Source organism: Peromyscus leucopus, chromosome 11, assembly GCF_004664715.2.
Source record: "Peromyscus leucopus breed LL Stock chromosome 11, UCI_PerLeu_2.1, whole genome shotgun sequence".
NCBI classification, from domain to species: Eukaryota; Metazoa; Chordata; class Mammalia; order Rodentia; family Cricetidae; genus Peromyscus; species Peromyscus leucopus.
In genome coordinates, this window is record NC_051072.1 from 21,496,594 (window position 1) to 21,515,954 (window position 19,361).

The 19,361-nt window shown below is 41.6% G+C and overlaps 1 protein-coding gene across 1 annotated transcript in view; it reads right to left on the bottom strand.

The window, feature by feature from the left end:
• Window positions 1-19,361, bottom strand: part of Adamts12 (ADAM metallopeptidase with thrombospondin type 1 motif 12) — a 263,963-nt gene that overhangs the window by 12,302 nt on the left and 232,300 nt on the right. The window contains 3 exon segments of the mRNA XM_028884425.2: window positions 4,169-4,312; window positions 8,121-8,300; window positions 15,633-15,785. Coding sequence (XP_028740258.1) covers window positions 4,169-4,312; window positions 8,121-8,300; window positions 15,633-15,785 — 477 coding nt within the window.

Sequence of the window (19,361 nt, forward strand, 5' to 3'; positions counted from 1 at the left end):
TGGGGTCCAGATACCCATGCTAATACCACGTGACCATGCCAACTGTTCATATTTGACTCATCCAGGAGAAGGTACTTGTATCAAGGTGGGCCAGTTGGTCACTTCTTCAGCAATTTGTAACAGACACAGAAAGACATTCAATTTTCATGTGAATGGTGCAAAATAAGTGTGGTTGGTGGTTACACTTCTGACCAAGCAATAGTTGAATAAGAACCAGATGACAGAAAATGTGAGTGGTATGGAGCAAACCTTTAAGGAGGAAAGAGAATGAAAGATGGTTTGTAGGGTGTAGTGTTGATTCCGATGAAAACTCTCAACCCAAACATTCGTTTTGACGTTGATATATGACAAACATTCATCTTGACGTTATGAATGCATGATGTGAAACAGAAGGAGAAAGGCTGAACTGAAAGGAAAATAGAAGAACCCCTCACTGTTTAGGCCATGGTGTTTTCTGGTTTCCCTGGTCTAGTACTGATTTGGGGCTAGAGATCAAGCGTGAGAAGAAGGGGTGAAGCTATTAGGGAGATGAGAGTAATGTGAAACAGGGAGTTGGAGAGAAAAACCAAGGGGGAATGAGCACTGGGCCAAATACAGACGTCAGTGTACATGGGGCAGAAATGGTCTACAGGACTGTGAATTTCAGTCTTGCTGGAGCAGAACAGAATCACGCTCACCCATTATTCATGCTTCATAGAAATCAGTGTGATTTTCAACAGATATCCACTGTCTAACTGGCTCAAAAGAGGCTAAAGGGAAAAGTCATTAAGCTTAGAAGAATCCATTTGCCACTTGAAATATTATTGGAGGCTCAGAACACTAGATAAGAGAATTTCCAGACTGGGTTACCACCAATCAACTCTGAATATGACTAACAAGACCTCATTTCTCACAGAGACTGTCTAGATAGACAATAGGATAACATATGGTATGTTTTATTAATTTTTTGTAATTTCTACTCATCTATTTTATTGTACTGTATATAAATCATGAGGTATAATAGTGAGCAGCATGGAGGTCTCATGTGTGAATCAGAGAGTCAGAGTTTTCTGTGGCTAAATCTGAAGATAATTTTAATTAGTCAATTTACCTAAAATCTCCCGCAGGTATTGGCAAGAAACAATGAAATAACTACTCAGATAAAACATTCAGGATCAATAAAAGTCTGTAACAAAGGCCAGAAGAGGAAAGATGGAGAATAATTAAGCCAGACTCTGAAAGAGTCCTGGACTAGGGTTTAGGGGAATTGGGATTTCCAGCTGTTTATCATCCTAATAATTTACTCCTCCTTTCTTTTCCTTCGTCTGTCAGATAAGATTGTTTTATGAAGAGCAAGTGTAGTTTGGTTTCCTGTTCTCATGATAAACACTGACCAAACCGTTTTGGGGGAGGGAAGGGTTTGTTTGGCTTACAGGTTATAGTCCATCATCCAGGGAAGCCAGGGCAGGAACCCGGAGGAAAAAAACTGAAGGCCACAGAGGAAGGATGCTTACTGGGTTTCTCTACAGCTTGCTCAGTTTGCTTTCTTACACAACTGAGGACTGCCTGCCAGGGGTGGCACCATCCGCACTGGGCTGGACTTTCGCACATTAATCATTAATCTACTTCCTAGGGAACTCAGGTAGGTGAAGTCGGAACAACAGTTTTCCTATAGGATAGGGAATATTCATTTCCCATTCCCCCATCATTAACGAGACAGTGTTATTTATGCAACAAATAAACTTTGGGAGAATAATAAATCCTGCTCTCAGTTACAGATTAATTATTTTCTTTACTTCTCCATCAAACAGCCTGGCCATCTGGCAAACAGCTTTGTGGGCAGAAGAAAGGCCCAAACTTACAAAGTCAGACTAAACCTAAAGCTTTAAGACATAAGAGACTGCATTTTGGTCTAAAAAAAAAAAAAAAAAAGAAGAGTGAACCCAGGACTTGGGGCCCAAAATAACTTCTCCTTAGGCCTTGTGCTTCTGGAATATTTTTGCTGTTTGATCTTTTCTCTTTTGAAAGTATTTTTTTTGTTGTTGTCTCTTCTAAACTCCAGATAATGAACATGGACTCACAGCAGCTATGAGGCAACTTTCAGCAGACCAGGAAGTGGTACACAGGGAAAGAACAATAAAAGGGAGACACACATGTTACAGGCCAGTGAGTATAGTGAACATCCATAGATCCAAAGCAAAATTAATATTAAATCTAAGGTGGATGGGCCAGAGAGATTGACTCAGATGTTATTGGTACTTTCTGCTCTTCCAGAAGACTCAAGTTCAGGGCTCAACATCCATATCTGGTGGCTTACCTCCTGTAACTCCAGCTCTAGGGTATTCCATACCTCTGCCCCCACAGGGCACTGCACTCAAGCATGCATACCCATTTGTACACACGCATGCCGATGCATAATTAAAAAGCAGGACACAGTTGCTATGAAGGGGAAATGGGAAAAATGATTGGGAGAGATTTACTTGGAGATTAGGGAGGGAGGGTAACCCAGAGGATTAGGGAAGAGAGGGAGTAAATAACATTAAGGATGTTTGAAAGTGCTATAGGGAATCATATTATTTTATGTTTGCCTAAAATTATATACAATAAATAAATACACAAATATATCTATGCTAGGGGATGTCTTTCTGTATGCCATAAATATATGTTGCTCCCATTGGTTAATAAATAAGCTGCTTTGGTCTATGGCAGGCAGCTTAGAGGCAGGTGGCAAAGGAGAGAGACAGGAAAGAGAAAGGCAGAGTCTGGGGAGACACAAGCCAGCCGCCCAAGTAGCAACATGTAATGGACGCAGGTAAAGCCAACAAATATGAGACAATACATAGATTAATAGTTAAGGGTTAATTTAAGATATAAGAGCTAGCTAGCAAAAGGCTTGAGCCATGGCCACACAGTTTGTAATTAATATTAAGCCTCTGAGTGGTTATTTTATAAGTGGCTACAGGACTGTGGGGCCAGGCAGGACCATAGAAAACTTCCTATATGTCTATATAATGCAATTGAAACTGTGCCACTTTGGGTAACAGTGTTCCCTTCAAAACTATAGACTGTCTAACAAAAACCTCAGTTCCAGCCATGGGAAATCTCTTAAGTCAGGGGACTGCAAGAGACCCTCTTAAACAATATACACTATTGCTGTTGCTTTTGATGCCTTTCAGAAAAAGAAGGTAAGATTCTATTGCTGAACACATCACATACTTTGGACACAGAGCTTGGAAGAATATATCTGGATCTGACCTGGAAGCCTCCTAGCTGAGGACTAGCTCCCATATCAGAGCAGCTATTCAAGTTGATAAGAGAGAAAGCAATCAATAGTCTTATGTGGTTGTAATGCCTGTGGACCAACATAGGAAGATATTCTGAAAGAACAATAGTGGTACTTACATCCTGGGGGTAACCAACACCTTTGTAATTGGACTTAAGACCTAATCAATAGGAAGGAATTTATGTTTGGCACTATAAATTTATATCAACTGGTAAGGCATTGGACTCTGGATGATAACCCACTGCTGTTACTTTCCTAAACAAACATAATTTCTAACTACATTTTCAGTACTTATCCTTATGTCCACACACAAGTATAATAGCTCTCATCCCTCAACAGAAGAGCATTTTTTTTTTCAGTAGAAGGAGATCATTACAGAAAGCTGCAACTGAACAAAATGCAGAGCTCAACTGACTGTAGGGTGCCTGCCTCCAATTAGTACAATTAGAACATAACTCCTGCCCCTAAGGCTCAGGGAACACTGTAGACAAGGGGCCGGCAATCCTATAAGAACAAAGGACCATGAGTCCTGATGTGAGACAGTCTCTTCAAGAAAAGTAAAAAGAGAACATGCAGTATGGGGGTGAGGTGGGGAAGAAGGGTTGGATCTGAGAGGAGTTGGAGGACATGCTGAGAATGAATGAAACCATGATACATTGTCTGAAAATCTCAAAGAATTAACATAAAACAAAAAATTACAATCTCCGTAATAATATCAAACGTGCCCCTTTTAATTCAATTCTCCAATCATCTCTAATCTTAGCAATACATTTTCATGTGAAGAGATCTGTAAATTTAGAAATTTTAAAAAATGTGCTATAAAATTTCTCTGCCGTGATAACAGTAGTAACGAAAATACTGAATGTAAAGCCAAGGTAGCACGAGGCCCCTATGACCAACTCTTACCAGGTCCCAGTCGCCAGTGGCCCAGCGGCAGCAAAGGTGCCTGTTGCAGGGCACAGTGGACGCAGGTCTTTTTGTCCAATCACAGAGGCCGCCGGGGCAAGAGACTCCTCTCTCCTGAACACCACCTCCACAGGACCTAGAACACTGACACACAACATGGACAGGCAGTAAAAATCGGGTGGTGGTGGCGAATTCAATGACAGGAGCAGACCTTTTGCTGTCATTGTGGCTGTGTGCTGGAGAACTCAGTATGGGTGTTACAGCCTGGAACGTCTTCATGGGTTCCCAAAAGGAACGCTCTTTCAGAATAGATGTAAGGTTGTCTGCCCATCAAATATCCCAGAACAGACAGAATGCTACCAGTTTTGCTTCCTAGCACAAGGTTTTGGTAACAAAAATGTAAATCTTAGATTTTTAAATGTGTGATTATGGGGCTGGAGTAGTTAAAAGCATTGGCTGTCCTTCCCAGCACCCACACAGTGGCTCACACTGTCTGTACCTCAAGTTTCAGGGGAGCTGATGCCCTCTTTTGGTCTCTGCAGGCACCAGGAGCACCCATGGTACACAGATATACATGCAGACAAAACACTTATACACATAATTAAAATTTTTATATTTATTTTTATTAAATAATTAACTAACTTCCCCTGACCAATCACAGTTTCTCCTCCCTCCCTACTCATCTCCCAGTTTCTCTCACCAACCTAACCCCCCATCCCCATCCTCTCCTCCTCCTCCTCCTTTCTCTTTAGAAAATGGTATATCAGCCAGTCATGGCATATCAAGTTGCAGGAAATTCAAAAAATATATGATTAGCTCTGTCACCCTGCTAGGAGAATACACATCATTTGCTTCCTATTGAAATGTGGCAGTCTTCCTTTCCTACTACATACAGTTTTAGAATGGAAGTTTCTTTTAGTTAGTAAAATTGATAGGCTTGCTGAAGATAGTGATAAATGGATAGTAATATCCATAAGAATATCATATTCATAATATGCTCTCATATTCAAGAGAGTAAGGTGGATTTCTCTAGGGATACATATCTAAAAATGTCAGGTTGTTGCTTATCAGAATGATTTCATATGATATATAGTCTCATTTGTGTGATGCTTTTAAGAAGAATTTAATTCACTAATAATCATTGAAAAGTAATGCAAAAACAGTGTGAACACTTTGAAAATGCCTAGTTATGACACAGTTACAACAATAACAAACTGTGGTTGTCTTATCAATGTCAAATCCATCTCATGAGGCACTATGTGTATGGTTGTATCACAGAAAACAGGAAAATTGTATACAATTAGCTGCATATGCCCAGTAAAAGATCTAACATGTTGTCTTCAGAAAATTCCTGCTTTGAAAATCAATTTATATTTCTGCCCCCATTTATTCAATCAACCTATATTCTTATACCCCATTTATTCAATCAACCTATATTCCTGCCCCCCATTTATTCAATCTGTTTGAACAAAGTAGAGTTCAATCTTTGGGTTCTTGTGGTTCTGTGTATATGCAGATGGATTCTTGGCCACTTGATCAAGTAGAAGGAAACAAAGATAAATATTAATATAGATTGATGGTTCTCAGACTAGCGGTATCAGTATCCTTTAATAGAGAAGAGATATTACAGATTCAGAGTTTCCCACCTGAGATCCCTAATTGGATCCGAGGATCATCCCATCCCTCTGTATGTTGACAAACCCACCAGATGATTTTGAAGCATCCAAACATTGGATTACCACTGCTGTAGAGATGTTGCCATAGGTTAAATGCATCAGCCCTTTAATTAGTCTGTGATGGCTGACATTTCTCAAATGGGCCCCAAGTAGTCTCAGGATGGCAAGCCATTAGATAGAGTAGCATTATGACAGGTCAGTGAAAGCATCTAAAGTTATCTAATCTCTAAACCACTCCAGGAGTTACAGTTTTTATCTCCACCATATTTTCAAAGAGAAATCTTCCAACTTCATGGTTTTCTTGGAATAAAGACATTTAGAAAGATTGGTGGTAGGAGGCCTTGGGGCAATATGTTGATATTGGGGTTCTCCAGCTACTAAGGAAATACAAAGATATTATCTTTTCCATAATAAACAAGACCTGACTGGTAGATCATCATTGTGGGATTGTTGTGTCAGGGTCTCACTATATAGCCTTGGCAGGCCAGTGGCTCACTATGTAGCCCAGGCTGGCCTCCAACTCACAAAGATTTGCATTCCTCTGCTTCCCAGGTGCTGAGCTTAAAGGCATGTGCCACCACTCCTGACCCTTGACTACTGAATTCTGATGGCCTGAAAATGCTGTTTCTCTTGACCAAGAAATCTCAACTTCTCTGTAAAAAAAATTTTTTTTTCAATATTTGAAAGATTCACCTGAACAGGTCCATGCTAGGCTTAGCATACGAGAGGAACTTGGAGGCTTAGGTCCATGCATGGGAGCAACAGGTACTCCATGTATTCTAGAGTCGAGTTAGGAAAGGAAGGAGGGAAAATAGAGGACAGTGTCCCACTGTCCCGCACCACCCCAGGAAACACCACATAGTGGTTCTGACCTAGAAGTCAACATGAGTTAGTGACCCGGAGTGAAGTAGGAAGTCCCAGGGGAATCAACTTTCCATGCTCTGTGTCTTCAGGCTGTGGGCCTCTCTGTTCCCTTCCTGGATACATTACAGGTATTCCTAAAAAGGAGTTGATGCTTCAGTCTCTCTATCCCAGTTCACTCTGCTCAGTTCCATGGAGGGGCAGGCACAGACACTAGACTCTGCCTCACGTTTGAATAAATATTTCATTTATTTTCTAGTTGTGTAACCTCAAGTATATATTTTCAACCTTACTGAGTTAAAATTTATCTATGAAATGAAATTAATAAGGCATACCACCCATATCATTGTGGGAACTAAACTAGGTAATAGATAAAATACACTGTGGACACACTCACAGTATGTTATAGTTTTGGCTTCTCATCTTAATACTGTGCATGGGTATGTGGGAGTGTTTTTTAGCTATTGATTTATTTATCTATTGGGAAATGACACTATCATGCTTTTTTTCTTAGTCTGGATACCAAAATCCAGCAGAGCTAATCCTCTCACAAAAGAGACATGCGCAGTCACTTTTATTTGAGCAGTCATCTGGGTATGTAACTGAGATATGAATCTCAAATTATATGGTGTGGGAAGGATCTCATCATTATTCTCAGGCTGACTGAAGAAGGCTCAGACAGGTGTGTGAGGCTATTATAAATAGCTCATCAAAGCAGTCTGTTTTGAATCATTTCATTGTGTTCAGATCCCCAGCAGGGTCCCTAATTACCCAATATATCCATTGTGAGGCCAAGTTCTAAGAAAACACTGCACTGTCATAGCTGACACCACACCATATCATTTTCCCAGTGGGTATCTTTCAGCTCCTGCAAGATTTTGACCTGCTGTTTTCCCCGTACTGTGTTGGGTCACTAAATGGAACTGAATCTCTGGCATGATTCCAATGTGGTCTTCTGCAACTTCAAGACCCATGTTAATACACCAATTCATGATCTATTGTACTCAATCTCTGGGATGCTGTGTATCCCTTTTGGGTGCATTGCCTTGTTAATACACCAATTCATGATCTATTATACTCAATCTCTGGGATGCTGTGTATCCCTTTTGGGTGCATTGCCTTGTTAATACACCAATTCATGATCTATTATACTCAGTCTCTGGGATGCTCTGTATCCCTTTTGGGTGCATTACCTTGTTAATACACCAATTCATGATCTATTATACTCAGTCTCTGGGATGCTGTGTATCCCTTTTGGGTGCATTACCTTGTTAATACACCAATTCATGATCTATCATGTTCAGTCTCTGGGATGCTGTATATCCCTTTTGGGTGCATTACCTGGTTAATATAACAATTCATGATCTATTATACTCAATCTCTGGGATGCTGTATATCCCTTTTGGGTGCATTACCTGGCTCCAGGGCTCCACTTGCCATTCTTCACAAGGCTCTAGGTTACAGCTCATACTCAGGGGAGGAGGAAGGCCAGCCAGGAACTGGCAGTGAAATGGCCTCAGGCTCCGGTGGTGGTCCTGGCTGTCCATGCACTGAATCTCACGAATCTTGAAGCCCCCGCTGCAGTTTCGGGAGCACTGAATGGAGAACAAAAGCAAAGATAACAACTAAGTCCTTGGCATTCGGACTCCAAACTCCATCACAGGGGAAGCTTCAGGCTCCTAGCACAGAGAGGTCATGACTAGTTGGCATGTGCCCTGTTTTCCTTCGTGTTTATGGAGACGAAATACCATAAGCAGATCTCCTACTTAGTGCATCCTGGTATCACCTCCACCCACCCATGTGTAGATGTGTGAGAGTTTGGACATCTGTCAACAGTGGATGAGTATCCCAGTTTTGTCCCTCACTGGTTGAGCCTTGGATACATTTTGAGCCTCAAATGATATACTTGTAAACTGGGATGTGTACCTGCTGTCTCAAAGGCTGCCAGAAGAATTGTGGACTTGTGGCAGTGGAGAGCCTGCCCTGCCAGCACAGGGTACAGCCTGTCTCAGAGGGTGGCGATCCCTGCTGAATATCTATGTTCACTTCAAGCAAGCCCGCATCTTTGGTCCAAATGGAAGGACCAGTCTAGCCAACCACTTTTACTTCTCCCTCAGAACTCCACTAAAAACCAGTTTTATCCATGCCTTAGAACACAACATAGGTTATCAACTCTTAGAAAAGGGTTATACTAGAGAAATAAACCGATTAACTGTTCAGTGGCTTCACTCACAGGAGTGAGCAAAGCTGTCATCACTTGCCTCGGTCACGGAAAGTTTGCCAGATGGGCACATGTCCACAGCAAGCCTTCAAATTGGCCCTATTAATAGCCCTCTTCCTCTGATTCCAATCCCATTGAGCAGTCCTTGAATCCTGCTCTGTATCAGGACATTGCAGGGTTCACCTGTTGGCTTTTCATGCCATTTGGACCAGGACAGCAATAGTATCTTAGGCTGCCTGTAGCCAGGACTGTCTCCCTTTCTCCTTTTGATTTGATTCTACTGCTTTTTGAATCCCTTTAGCTCCTGTATTTGCCCCACATTTGGACCTAAAGTGGGAGGACAGGAGGCAAATGCCTACAATCATCAGCAGACTCTCCCAAGGTTAACAGTGTGCCCTGGTAGCTTTATCCTAAATGTCCCTTCCTCTGCTTTCTGAATTACATGCTACTACTCTTTCTTTAAGAGTCAGATTAAAAACTTTACTTACCATAGCATGTACATATGGTTATGTATGTGTCAGTGTGGGTTTGTCATTGTGAGACACATGTGGAGATCAGTGGACAACTCTGTGGAGTTGATTCCTTCCAAGGTAGGTGGGTTCTGGGGCTAGCACTCAGGTCACCAGGCTCGTGAGGCAAATCACCTCCTTCCCACTGAGCCTTTTCACTACTATTTAAAACAGAGGTCTTCCTTAAATAAAACCACTTCCTGATATTTATTTCCATTTCTTCTTTGTAGCATAGCACTTGGAACACAAAACTTCTCATTTGTTTTGCCCTATCTGTCCTGTTCAGCACAGTATCACAGGCCCTTAGCATGGGCCAGACACAGCACGGATGGTCAGTATGGATTTGCTGAATCAAGAAAATGAATTCCGAGAAACTGTTAGTTGGACCCCCAAAGGGTAAAACAATCTCTGTATTACCAATAGATAGAGAGCATTGTCATTCTCCCCTTCCCTCCTCTCCCCTCTTTTTTCTTCCCCTTCCCTCCCCTTTCCTTTCTCCCCTCCTTCCCCTTCATTCCTATTCATTCCCTCCATCTTATTCCTTCTTTGCTAACTTCTTCACCTCTTTCTTTCTATTTTCCTGTTTTCACTGATTTTGTATTTTTTGAGATATTGTTGAAAGCATAGCCACACATGCAATGGGAAATGAAATTTACTAACAAACTGTAGGTGGTCACCAAGGAAGACACTTACCAAATCTACGCTTCTGTTTTGTTTTCAAAGTGACTTCACTTTCTATTAGCAAGACAGAAGTGGCAGCATAGTGAAGTCCCTTCCCTCCTAATGCCATTTTGCTTTTGTGTGCAGAATGCCAATTGCTACATTCATCTTGCTCAGCTTGTGTTCCTGTTTTCCTAATAGGGAGCCTGTGGGCCAGGCTGAGAACAGGAGTCTGGCTCAGGGAGCAGGAAAAACAGGCTAATGTTCTGTCAAAATGAAGTAAGTAAGCCTGATAGTTTTCAGGTTACAGAGTCAGTTGCTTTAACTGAACTGTTTTGCAAACCAAATCAAGTTACAATTAAAAAACAAACAACAACAAAAATTAAAAAAAACAAACAACAACGAAATTGTTCTCACTCTGCCACGGATTCTCTGGGTTTGGTGGTGGACAAGTGGGTAAAGTACATTGGGTACTGAAAATGTAAAGTTTAACCTGAGTCACGAGAGCTTCTGCTTAAGTCCCTATTCTAACTGTAGAAGTTCATTGAGTTGTCTAGACTTTGGATCTGGCTAATTTTAGTCTGTGATGTTTCCATTGATTTGCAAGTACTTTTATAAGTAATAAGTTTATAATTAAAGAAAATAAAAATACTTTTTTTTTTCGAGACAGGGTTTCTCTGTGTTGCTTTGCGCCTTTCCTGGAACTCACTCTGTAGCCCAGGCTGGCCTCGAACTCACAGAGATCCTCCTGCCTCTGCCTCCCAAGTACTGGGATTAAAGGTGTGTGCCACCATGCCCGGCTTAAAAATACCTTTATTACTGAATTCACTGATAGAAATAAAATGGAATGTCCACCTCTTCTTTTTGGGGGTAGTTTTTGTTAGCTTCGCTGCACTGCCAGGCATCGGGGTGGGGGTGGGGGCAGTTGCCGCTTGCATCATAATCTCCTCCAGATATGGAGCCCTCTCCACTGCTGATACAACCTGTGTCCTTCCCTGTGCGACACACACACCCTTTAAAGGTGTTCATCCGTCGTACGTCTTTCTCTTGCTCTCTTGCCTGTTCTGTCTGTCTGTCTTCCTCTCTCATGTCCCCACTCCAAGATGTTCTTTTGCTCTTTTGCCCCCTGCCCCAATAAAGCTCTTGCCCCCGACCTGTTGCTCATGCCATGTCCTCTGAGCGTTACAGGGCCCGCCAGAGGTACCCATGCCACAGCTCTATCATTACAGTTTTGATTTGTGTCATCTTTTCCACAGTGGATTCATATGGTCTTCAGAAACATATAATAAGGAAGTTGATTATAATCAGGAGGTCACCACAGAGCATTTAGTTATGACCCTGGCACCACGTGGTTGTATGAGTGTGGATAAATTACTTCTCTAAGACTCTATTTCTCCACTAATGTCAAAAGAAGGATAAGCTGATGATTAAATGATTCTAACATTCCCAAATGTCAAAAAAAAAAAAAAAACCCACAAAAAGCAAAAAACAAAACATGCATCACTGCACTTGTATTTGAGAATACCCAAAGTTTCAGGCCAAATACTAAACCAGAATATAGACTTTAAAAGAGAGCCTTCCTTTTTACTCTTTTCTTTATGCTAAACACATTCACAAGACCTTTAAAATCAAGTAGTGATTGAGTGACATAAATTGGACTTGATAGATTTTAAGACATGAAGACACACAGTTGGGTTGTATAGAAGGGGAACATGTATATGGGAGGAATCAGGTGGGTGAATATGATCAAAATATAATGTATGAGATTCTCAAATAATTAACAAAACTATTTCTAAAATTGTAACTGTTTCTCTGTCCCCCACTTTCCTTCTTCCCAGTTATTGAACAATGACCATGTTCCAAGCTCTGCATCTCTAATGCAAGTGCTTTGTAATGTTCCCCTGAAGGGATTTACATAAATATAATAGATTGTATTCCAGAAGTTATTCAGGACCTCGTGATGTTCCAAAGAGGGGGTGGTCAGCTTCACTTCATAAACTGAAAAAAGGCTTTAATAAAGGAGGGGAGTTTAGGCTAGATCTGTTAGGGAGATGATGAAGACAAAACAGAGTGGGGACATAGGAGTAGAGACCGTGGCATGCACAGAGGTCCAGCACTGCCATGCAACACGGCTTGTCTGCAGAGAGCGGGTTGGTTAGAACGTGAGAAGAGAGGGCTGGAGAGATGGCTCAGAGGTTAAGAGCACTGACTGCTCTTCCAGAGGTCCTGAGTTCAATTCCCAGCAACCACATGGTGGCTCACAACCATCTGTAATGAGATCTGGTGCCCTCTTCTGTGTACATAGTAAGTAAATAAATCATTAAAAAAAAAAAAAAAAAAAAGAACGTGAGAAGAGAGTAAGGAAGGGCAAAGAGAAATAGACAGAGGCCACCGTGGAGGGCCTTGTGGTCTGTACCTCAGTCGTCTTGGGGTTAAGTTTTCCGTGGCCCTAATTTCATGAGATGACTAGACTTGTATTCTGTTGTTTCCTAAGGGATCTCTGAGTTTAAGATGCTTAATGGTGTAAAAAATGTCATGGCTTCAAAACAGAATCAATTATTAATATACCCAGGGTCAAATAAATGCAGAGATTTTCAGTATCATCCACCTTCTTGCCATTCAGTTTGCTTCTTGGGGATGGAAATGCTTCTCTAATATATAATTCTACATGCTGGTTTTTATGCATTAAATTTTAATATAAATTTCTAGGAAAGTACTTTGGATGGAAGTAGGAGTCTATGTGTATTTAGTAAGGCCAAGGCTATATCCCATTTTATTCATTTGTAAAAATTCAGCTCTATAAAATGTAGCGAATACCATAAAAAACCTGCAGCTCAAAAGATATGCAAACCTGGACCAGAATAAGACCAAGTAGTTAATAAATATATGAGACCTGATGCCCTAAGGTTAGGCTGTAGTCTCCTCTTATTTTTTTAGTAAAACTCCAGCTAATAAAATCAACTATTGCTAAAAGAAAATTGCAGTGTTGCAAATGTGGGAAGACAGAGTGCCCCAAGGGGGAAACATTCCTGATTCATTTCAGGAAGAAACATGATTTGTTTGACTTAATTCCAAAGAGGACAGTGCTTAATCCAAGACACACAACAAGGAGACTGTCAGATAAGTGGCTTGCAGAACAGAAGTGAACTCGTAAAATGTCATTTCAGGAAGTGTGTGGAGCTGAAAACCATGGGTGGCTTGGGTGTCAGACCCACCAGAGGGGTTTTCAAGAGCATCTCTGTCATTTATTACATTTCTCCCATTGTAAGACTCATTTCCATCTCCCTAGGAATTCATTCTGAAATTGGTGTGTGCTACCCAACTGATGTCCATACTTACTATGCAGCGTTTCCTTCCTTCTGAAATGCTCTGATAGTTTCTTGGAACTGAGACTATGCAGAAGGAGCTTCATAACCAAGCGGGTTGGTAGTAGAAACACTCTAAACCTCAGGCTCCTCAACAGAGACTATAAACTCCCTTGTTAAGTTACTAATGCTTTGGCTTTTGAGAACCTCAGCACCAGGCACATGATGGTATTGATGAGTGCTTGCATCTGCGGGTAGTATATATAAGTGAAGACTGCAATATAGCCTGAAGTCTGAGGAATTTAAGTGTCTCTATATTTCGGTAGGGATTTGTAGATACAGAAGGATTGAGGTAAAGTTGAATTTTTAATTCTGAGAAAGTTTCTGAAAAAAATCAAACTGTCAACTATGAAAATCTAAACTCTCTGGTGAATAGAGGAGGGAGGATTCTGGCCAAACCCCAGATATGAGCTCCCAAGTCTCTCATTTGGGACATTCCAATGGCGAGAATTCCTCAGGCTTGACTTGACCTTTTTGAGTTACAAGCCATTTCACTCATCTGTCCTTTCTGGGTCATATAATTTCCATGGAAATGATTATTCTCAGTGACAGGTGGATGGAATTCTGGGACACAGGCAACTCATGGCAAAGTCTGAGAAATGAGACATTTCTTTAGATATTTTTGGATATGGAAGATAATTCATTGGTAAGTAGTCTGTCTTTTTATACTGGGTCTGTTATTAGTTGGAAGGAGAAAAAAGCAAGGTAATGTGAATTTATCCTTAAAAAAACATAGTACCAACACAGAGACAGGGATGCAATTTTCTCAAGGAGCTAGCCCTACTCCTTTCTTTTCTAAGTTCACAATCTTCTTTTGGGGGAAGGGTCACAAGGTACACCAATGAAATTTTATGCCCCCATCTGAAGGTAAGTCTGTCTGATGGGTAAGTCTGTCCAGTGGAACACTATAGTCTGTTTTGGGACATGAGTTATCTACCAGATGAAGGTACTTATAGACTTTTGAGCCTCTGCAGACTTTCTAGATGGCTCTTTTCCCCCCCCAAGTCTTAGAGTCATGGGGATCTGGTTTACTGGAGAGAGGACAGGGATCTATGGAAGCCTAGATTTGAGCATTTATGGAACAAGGAAGGGGTATCCAGAGCTCATACCTGCTTTTGCTATCTGTTTGGCCCTCAATTCTGCCAACAGACTGACTGTTCTGTCTCCCAAGGGCTGAGTTAACTCCAGTCTAGGATGATGGGCAGATAGCCTGACTGTGTACCTTCAAAGCACCTGGATTAGCCTGAAGACTTGACTCACCCCTTTCACAAGGGACCTTGCAGAGCAAACAGTGAATTGAGTAACTGCAGATTAGTAATGGTTGTAAAACACATGCCAATATGGGAAATATACTTTTCTGTGGTTTTCTTTTGAGATAGGGTTTCACGTAGCACATAAACTGACCTACAGTTTATGCTATAGCTCAGGATGACTCTTAACTCATGATTTGTTTCCCTTGGCTCCACATGCACTGAGATCATAGATATATAGCTTCACGTCTAGCCTTGGGATATACTTTTTAATGGCCAGATCATTGATTCAACCGCCACCACTATTGTTATTATTTTCTTATTATTTACTATGTGTATTTGTGTGCATGTGTGAAGGCTAGAAGAAGGCATCAGCTCCCCTGGAGCTGGAGCTACAGATAGTTGTGATCCACCCATGTAGTGTCAGGACATAGACTTAATTCCCCTGTAAGAACAGAAAGCACTCTTAACTGCTGAACCATCCCTCTAGCCCCAAATTATTTTTAATGTTTTCTTTTCATTTTAGGCAAATGAAGCTCTTTTGTGAAGAGCCATTGAGCCCTGACTTAATTATATATGTGACAAGGGGTAATTTCACATTGTGCAATTATAATTTTCATACAATACAAAATTAAAATAATTGTGAAATATTGTACTGCATGTTGGCCAAAGCAAGTAAGCCTGAAAACTTAGCATTTTGCTCCAGCTTATCTCAAGAGAGTAAAGACACACAGGTAAAAAATTGTGTGTTAATACAAGTCTGACTTGTAGGTATTGTGTAACTTAGAGTAAGCCGATGGCTGGTGTAGCATCTGTGCTCTTTAAAAGAGGCAAAAGGGAGGAAGAGAAGAGAGAGCCCCCTCTTAGCAAGTGCTTATACAAGACCCAGCCCTTTCCCTGAAGACACAGCCTCATAGGTTACCTTGCTCCAGTTTCCCACTCGCCAGCCGGCGCAGGGGCGGAGGTGGCACTTCTTAGCAGGGTCTGGCCTCTGAATGGCTGCACAGTCAGCGTTCATCCCGGTGCTACATTCCACACTCCTCCAGTAGGCCCCCAGCCCACATGTGGTGGAGCACTGCAGCGGGAAGGGAGGAAGAGAAGAGAAACAGAAAGCTTTTTCTCAGGTTTACTCATCACGGCGATCCTGGAGCCAAAAGTCTCCTGTCCCGAATGCTAAGGTTATCTTGGATATGAACACACACACAGAATGTCTGGCTGAGTGCTTTAAAGTGAATAGCTCTAATAGACAGCTGCAGTTAGGGAGCACCCAGCCGTACATGAAAGGAACGATGTTGCAAATGCAAATGTGCTTTTCCTCGATAAGTACACTAATACAAGCGCCTGGACCACAGACACATAGCTATATTTTGTATCACTCCAGTTCAGAATGGATGTCAGATGTCAGCATATGGCTCACACCTCACATCTAACGTGGCAGTGACTTTTACCCACTTTCTTTCAATGATGTCAGTTAGTATTATTATAGGGTAGACAAAGACACCGAGACTTCATGCTGGCTTGTCCGTGGAGGAAGATGGGGTATTCTTCCTCCAGACCTTATGTTGTACATTCTGGTAGTGCCTCTCACACTCTAGCATCTCTAGGTAACAACCAGGAACCCTAGTGAATGCAGATTCTCATCAGTGTCCTCACCAGCACTGGGATTCTGCATTTTTACCAAGTTTCCAGATGATGCTGATGCTGTTGCCTCTGAGACCACAGCTGGAGTTGGGAAGAAGTGACAAAATGCTGCCCTTCACCTCTTGCTCCACTGGCAGAGAACTAGGCAGTCACTTTTTCCATAGGTAGAGTTCATTTGTCTCAAGCTGTTCCCACTCGTTTATAATTATTCAGTATCACAAGTTTAGCTTGCCATTACCTTGAAGATCACACAGTTTCTCCCCTTTCGTCTCTCTTTTTTTTCCCCTTGCATCCTCTTGCTTGCTTACCCTTAGGAAGGGGTTGTTTCTGAATACATAAAACACAGCTCTGAGCTTATTTAAAAGAAAGTTTCTTTTGATAAATTATATAAATCAAAGAGCAGCCTTATGTTTCCTTGGTTACATATTTGCCCTCCGTACAATCTAGTTCTTCATCTGGTGCAAATTTTGGTATTGTAAAGCGTGTGTGTATGTGTGGTGTGTACAGTCACCTGTATATCTTAGGTAAATTGTAGAATTACAGGAAGGGAAAAGTAGAAAACATTAAATGTCATAATTTCATTTCAATTTTCATTTATAGAGGAAATTTCTCCTCATCCCTAAAATTCTTCAGGACTTGATCTGTATCTTTCCTGTTCCTCTTTGAACATCATTATACATCTTTATAGTAGAGACAATGGCAGCTAATGTGCAATTACTGTCATCTCATGGATTGAGCCCGTTAATGTTCTCCATCATCCACACTCACACTCTCTTAGTTTCTCTCATCAAAAGATGCTATGCGTTTTCTTAGCCACTAAATGAAGGCTGTTCCTGTGACTCCTTCTGGCTAATAGGGTATGGAGGCTAATGTTAGGCTAGTTACCATGCTTTGCTTCCCTCTTTTGCTGTGGACTCTGCTTTTGCCATGAGCATATGCCTGGGTAAACCATTAGAGGATGAGAGCTAACAGGAAACAGAATTAGATGACTCAGCTACCCCAGGCCAGCTTTCAACTGACCTCCAGCAGGGACCTGAGAGGACAAGCTGAAGTTGAAAGAACCTCCCAGGAGAGGGTATAAACTACCTGGTGATTAATCACAGTTGGGCTGTTTGCTAGCTGTGTGAACCTTTGCAGATTCTGAGCCTCCCCAAGCCTGTAAAACTGGTGACCACAGGAGGGTCCCCCTCATGCTGGGCTGCTGTGTGGACTGAAGATGACTCATGCATACCACCTTGCACAAGGTCACACAGACAGTACGCAGTGTTATTAGCTTAATATTGTGATATAGAGGGGGAAATATAACATTTAGGCAAGCTTAGGGAAGTTGCTAATGAGACCACATTGCCAGGCTAGTAGTGATCCCATGAAATCTCAAGCAATAGCCATAGTTCCTTGGACCATGTTTCTGCTACAAATCATAAACATTATTTCTAGAGCTTGGAGTTTGGTCCTCCTCCCCAGAACTGGTTTAATTCTCTTTGACAGTTTCTATTTAGGCATCCTGCTACAGTCCCAAAGTGAAGCCGACAAGAAGAGATCACAGACTAAAGACAAAACAAAACAAAAACCGCATTCTGTAGGGTCCAGCTTTCCTTATGTTGAATTACTTTCCTATCGGAAGTAGGAGAGGAGAGAAAACAAGAGGACTTTGAGGAAGTGGAGGGGGAACTCCATTCTGTCCTGTGACCCCTGAAGCAATTGACCCATCAGGTTAGGGAACAAGTGTGGGGTGACGGAACTGTAAACAGATACTGAGGGTCAGGTCAGCAACATCTGGAAAAAATATGGAAAAGATGTGGAGAATTAAGCTGTCACTTTCGTTCTCTTGACTGCACAAGCCTACCTTGAACTGACTAGCCAAGGGATCTGATGGCAAGAAGCAGCAGGTCAATGAGATGAGGGATTCTGTGGAAACAAGAGCCACAGCAGCACACAGTACACAACACTTCATGCTTCTGTTATGTGAGTACAGATGGAAAACGCCCCGGTTCCTTGCTATGTGCCTGATATTCTTCTGTAGCTCATAGATATTTCTCTTACCTCATACCAACCTTAGGAGTCAGATATGATGATCACCTTAGAGAGGAGGAAACTGAGGGAGTGACAGGATGCATTTATTCAGGGTTCAAGTCCAGCAAGTGCATTTTCAAACTGCATGCCTTTTTATAGGGTCAACTTCATTTTTTGCATCGATTATTAATTCTGAAACCTCAGTTAGTAAAAGAGATGTGTTATGTACAGTGAGGGCCTTGGGCAATCTTTTAATGAAAGAGAGAAGCTAAGGGCATAGCCTAAGAGAGACTTCAGATCAAACCCTAATAAACATTAGAAATAGATTCTGGCTTAGGGCTCAGAAAAGCTTTGTGGGAGAGGAGGTTTAAAATGACCCTAAGGAGCACAAAGGATGTGAGGGCAGAGTGGCGGGGGGGGTAGGGGGTGGGGGTAGGAGGGTGGTAAGAGATCCCAGGCAGAAGGAACAGTGTGGATGAGAGTACTGGGCAGGGACAGGCAGAGAATAAAGGAGATTGGGTGCTTTAGAGCTTTGAGATGAAAATTGGATGCAGAAAAGCAGAAGACTAGAAAGTCACTTATGCAACACCAATTTGATGTTTGATTAGATGGTTTCTTTCTTTTTTATTTTTCCCCTTTTATTATTGGCAGAGTGCATTTCATCTGCTCTGTATGTATTGAAAAGACCAGTATTTGTAAGAAGGACATTGGAGTGGTTAGAACAGCCCTCTTATATCTCTTGCAGCAATGTGAAAAAGATTGAAAAAGGGAAAGAACAGAAGCTTACAGACCAGCAGTGAGGCAAAGGCAGGTGTCCTGGGCAAGGCTATGCACAGAAGGTAGTGCATTCTTAACTTTGGGCTGGGGGGATCCTTTCTTTTAAAGGACTTGCCTGAATACTGAATCCCTGAATAGGGATTTTTTTATAATTGTTGGCTCTCAGATATTAAATGTGATCATTACTAAATAACAAACAAAAGCAGCCCCATTAACTTTC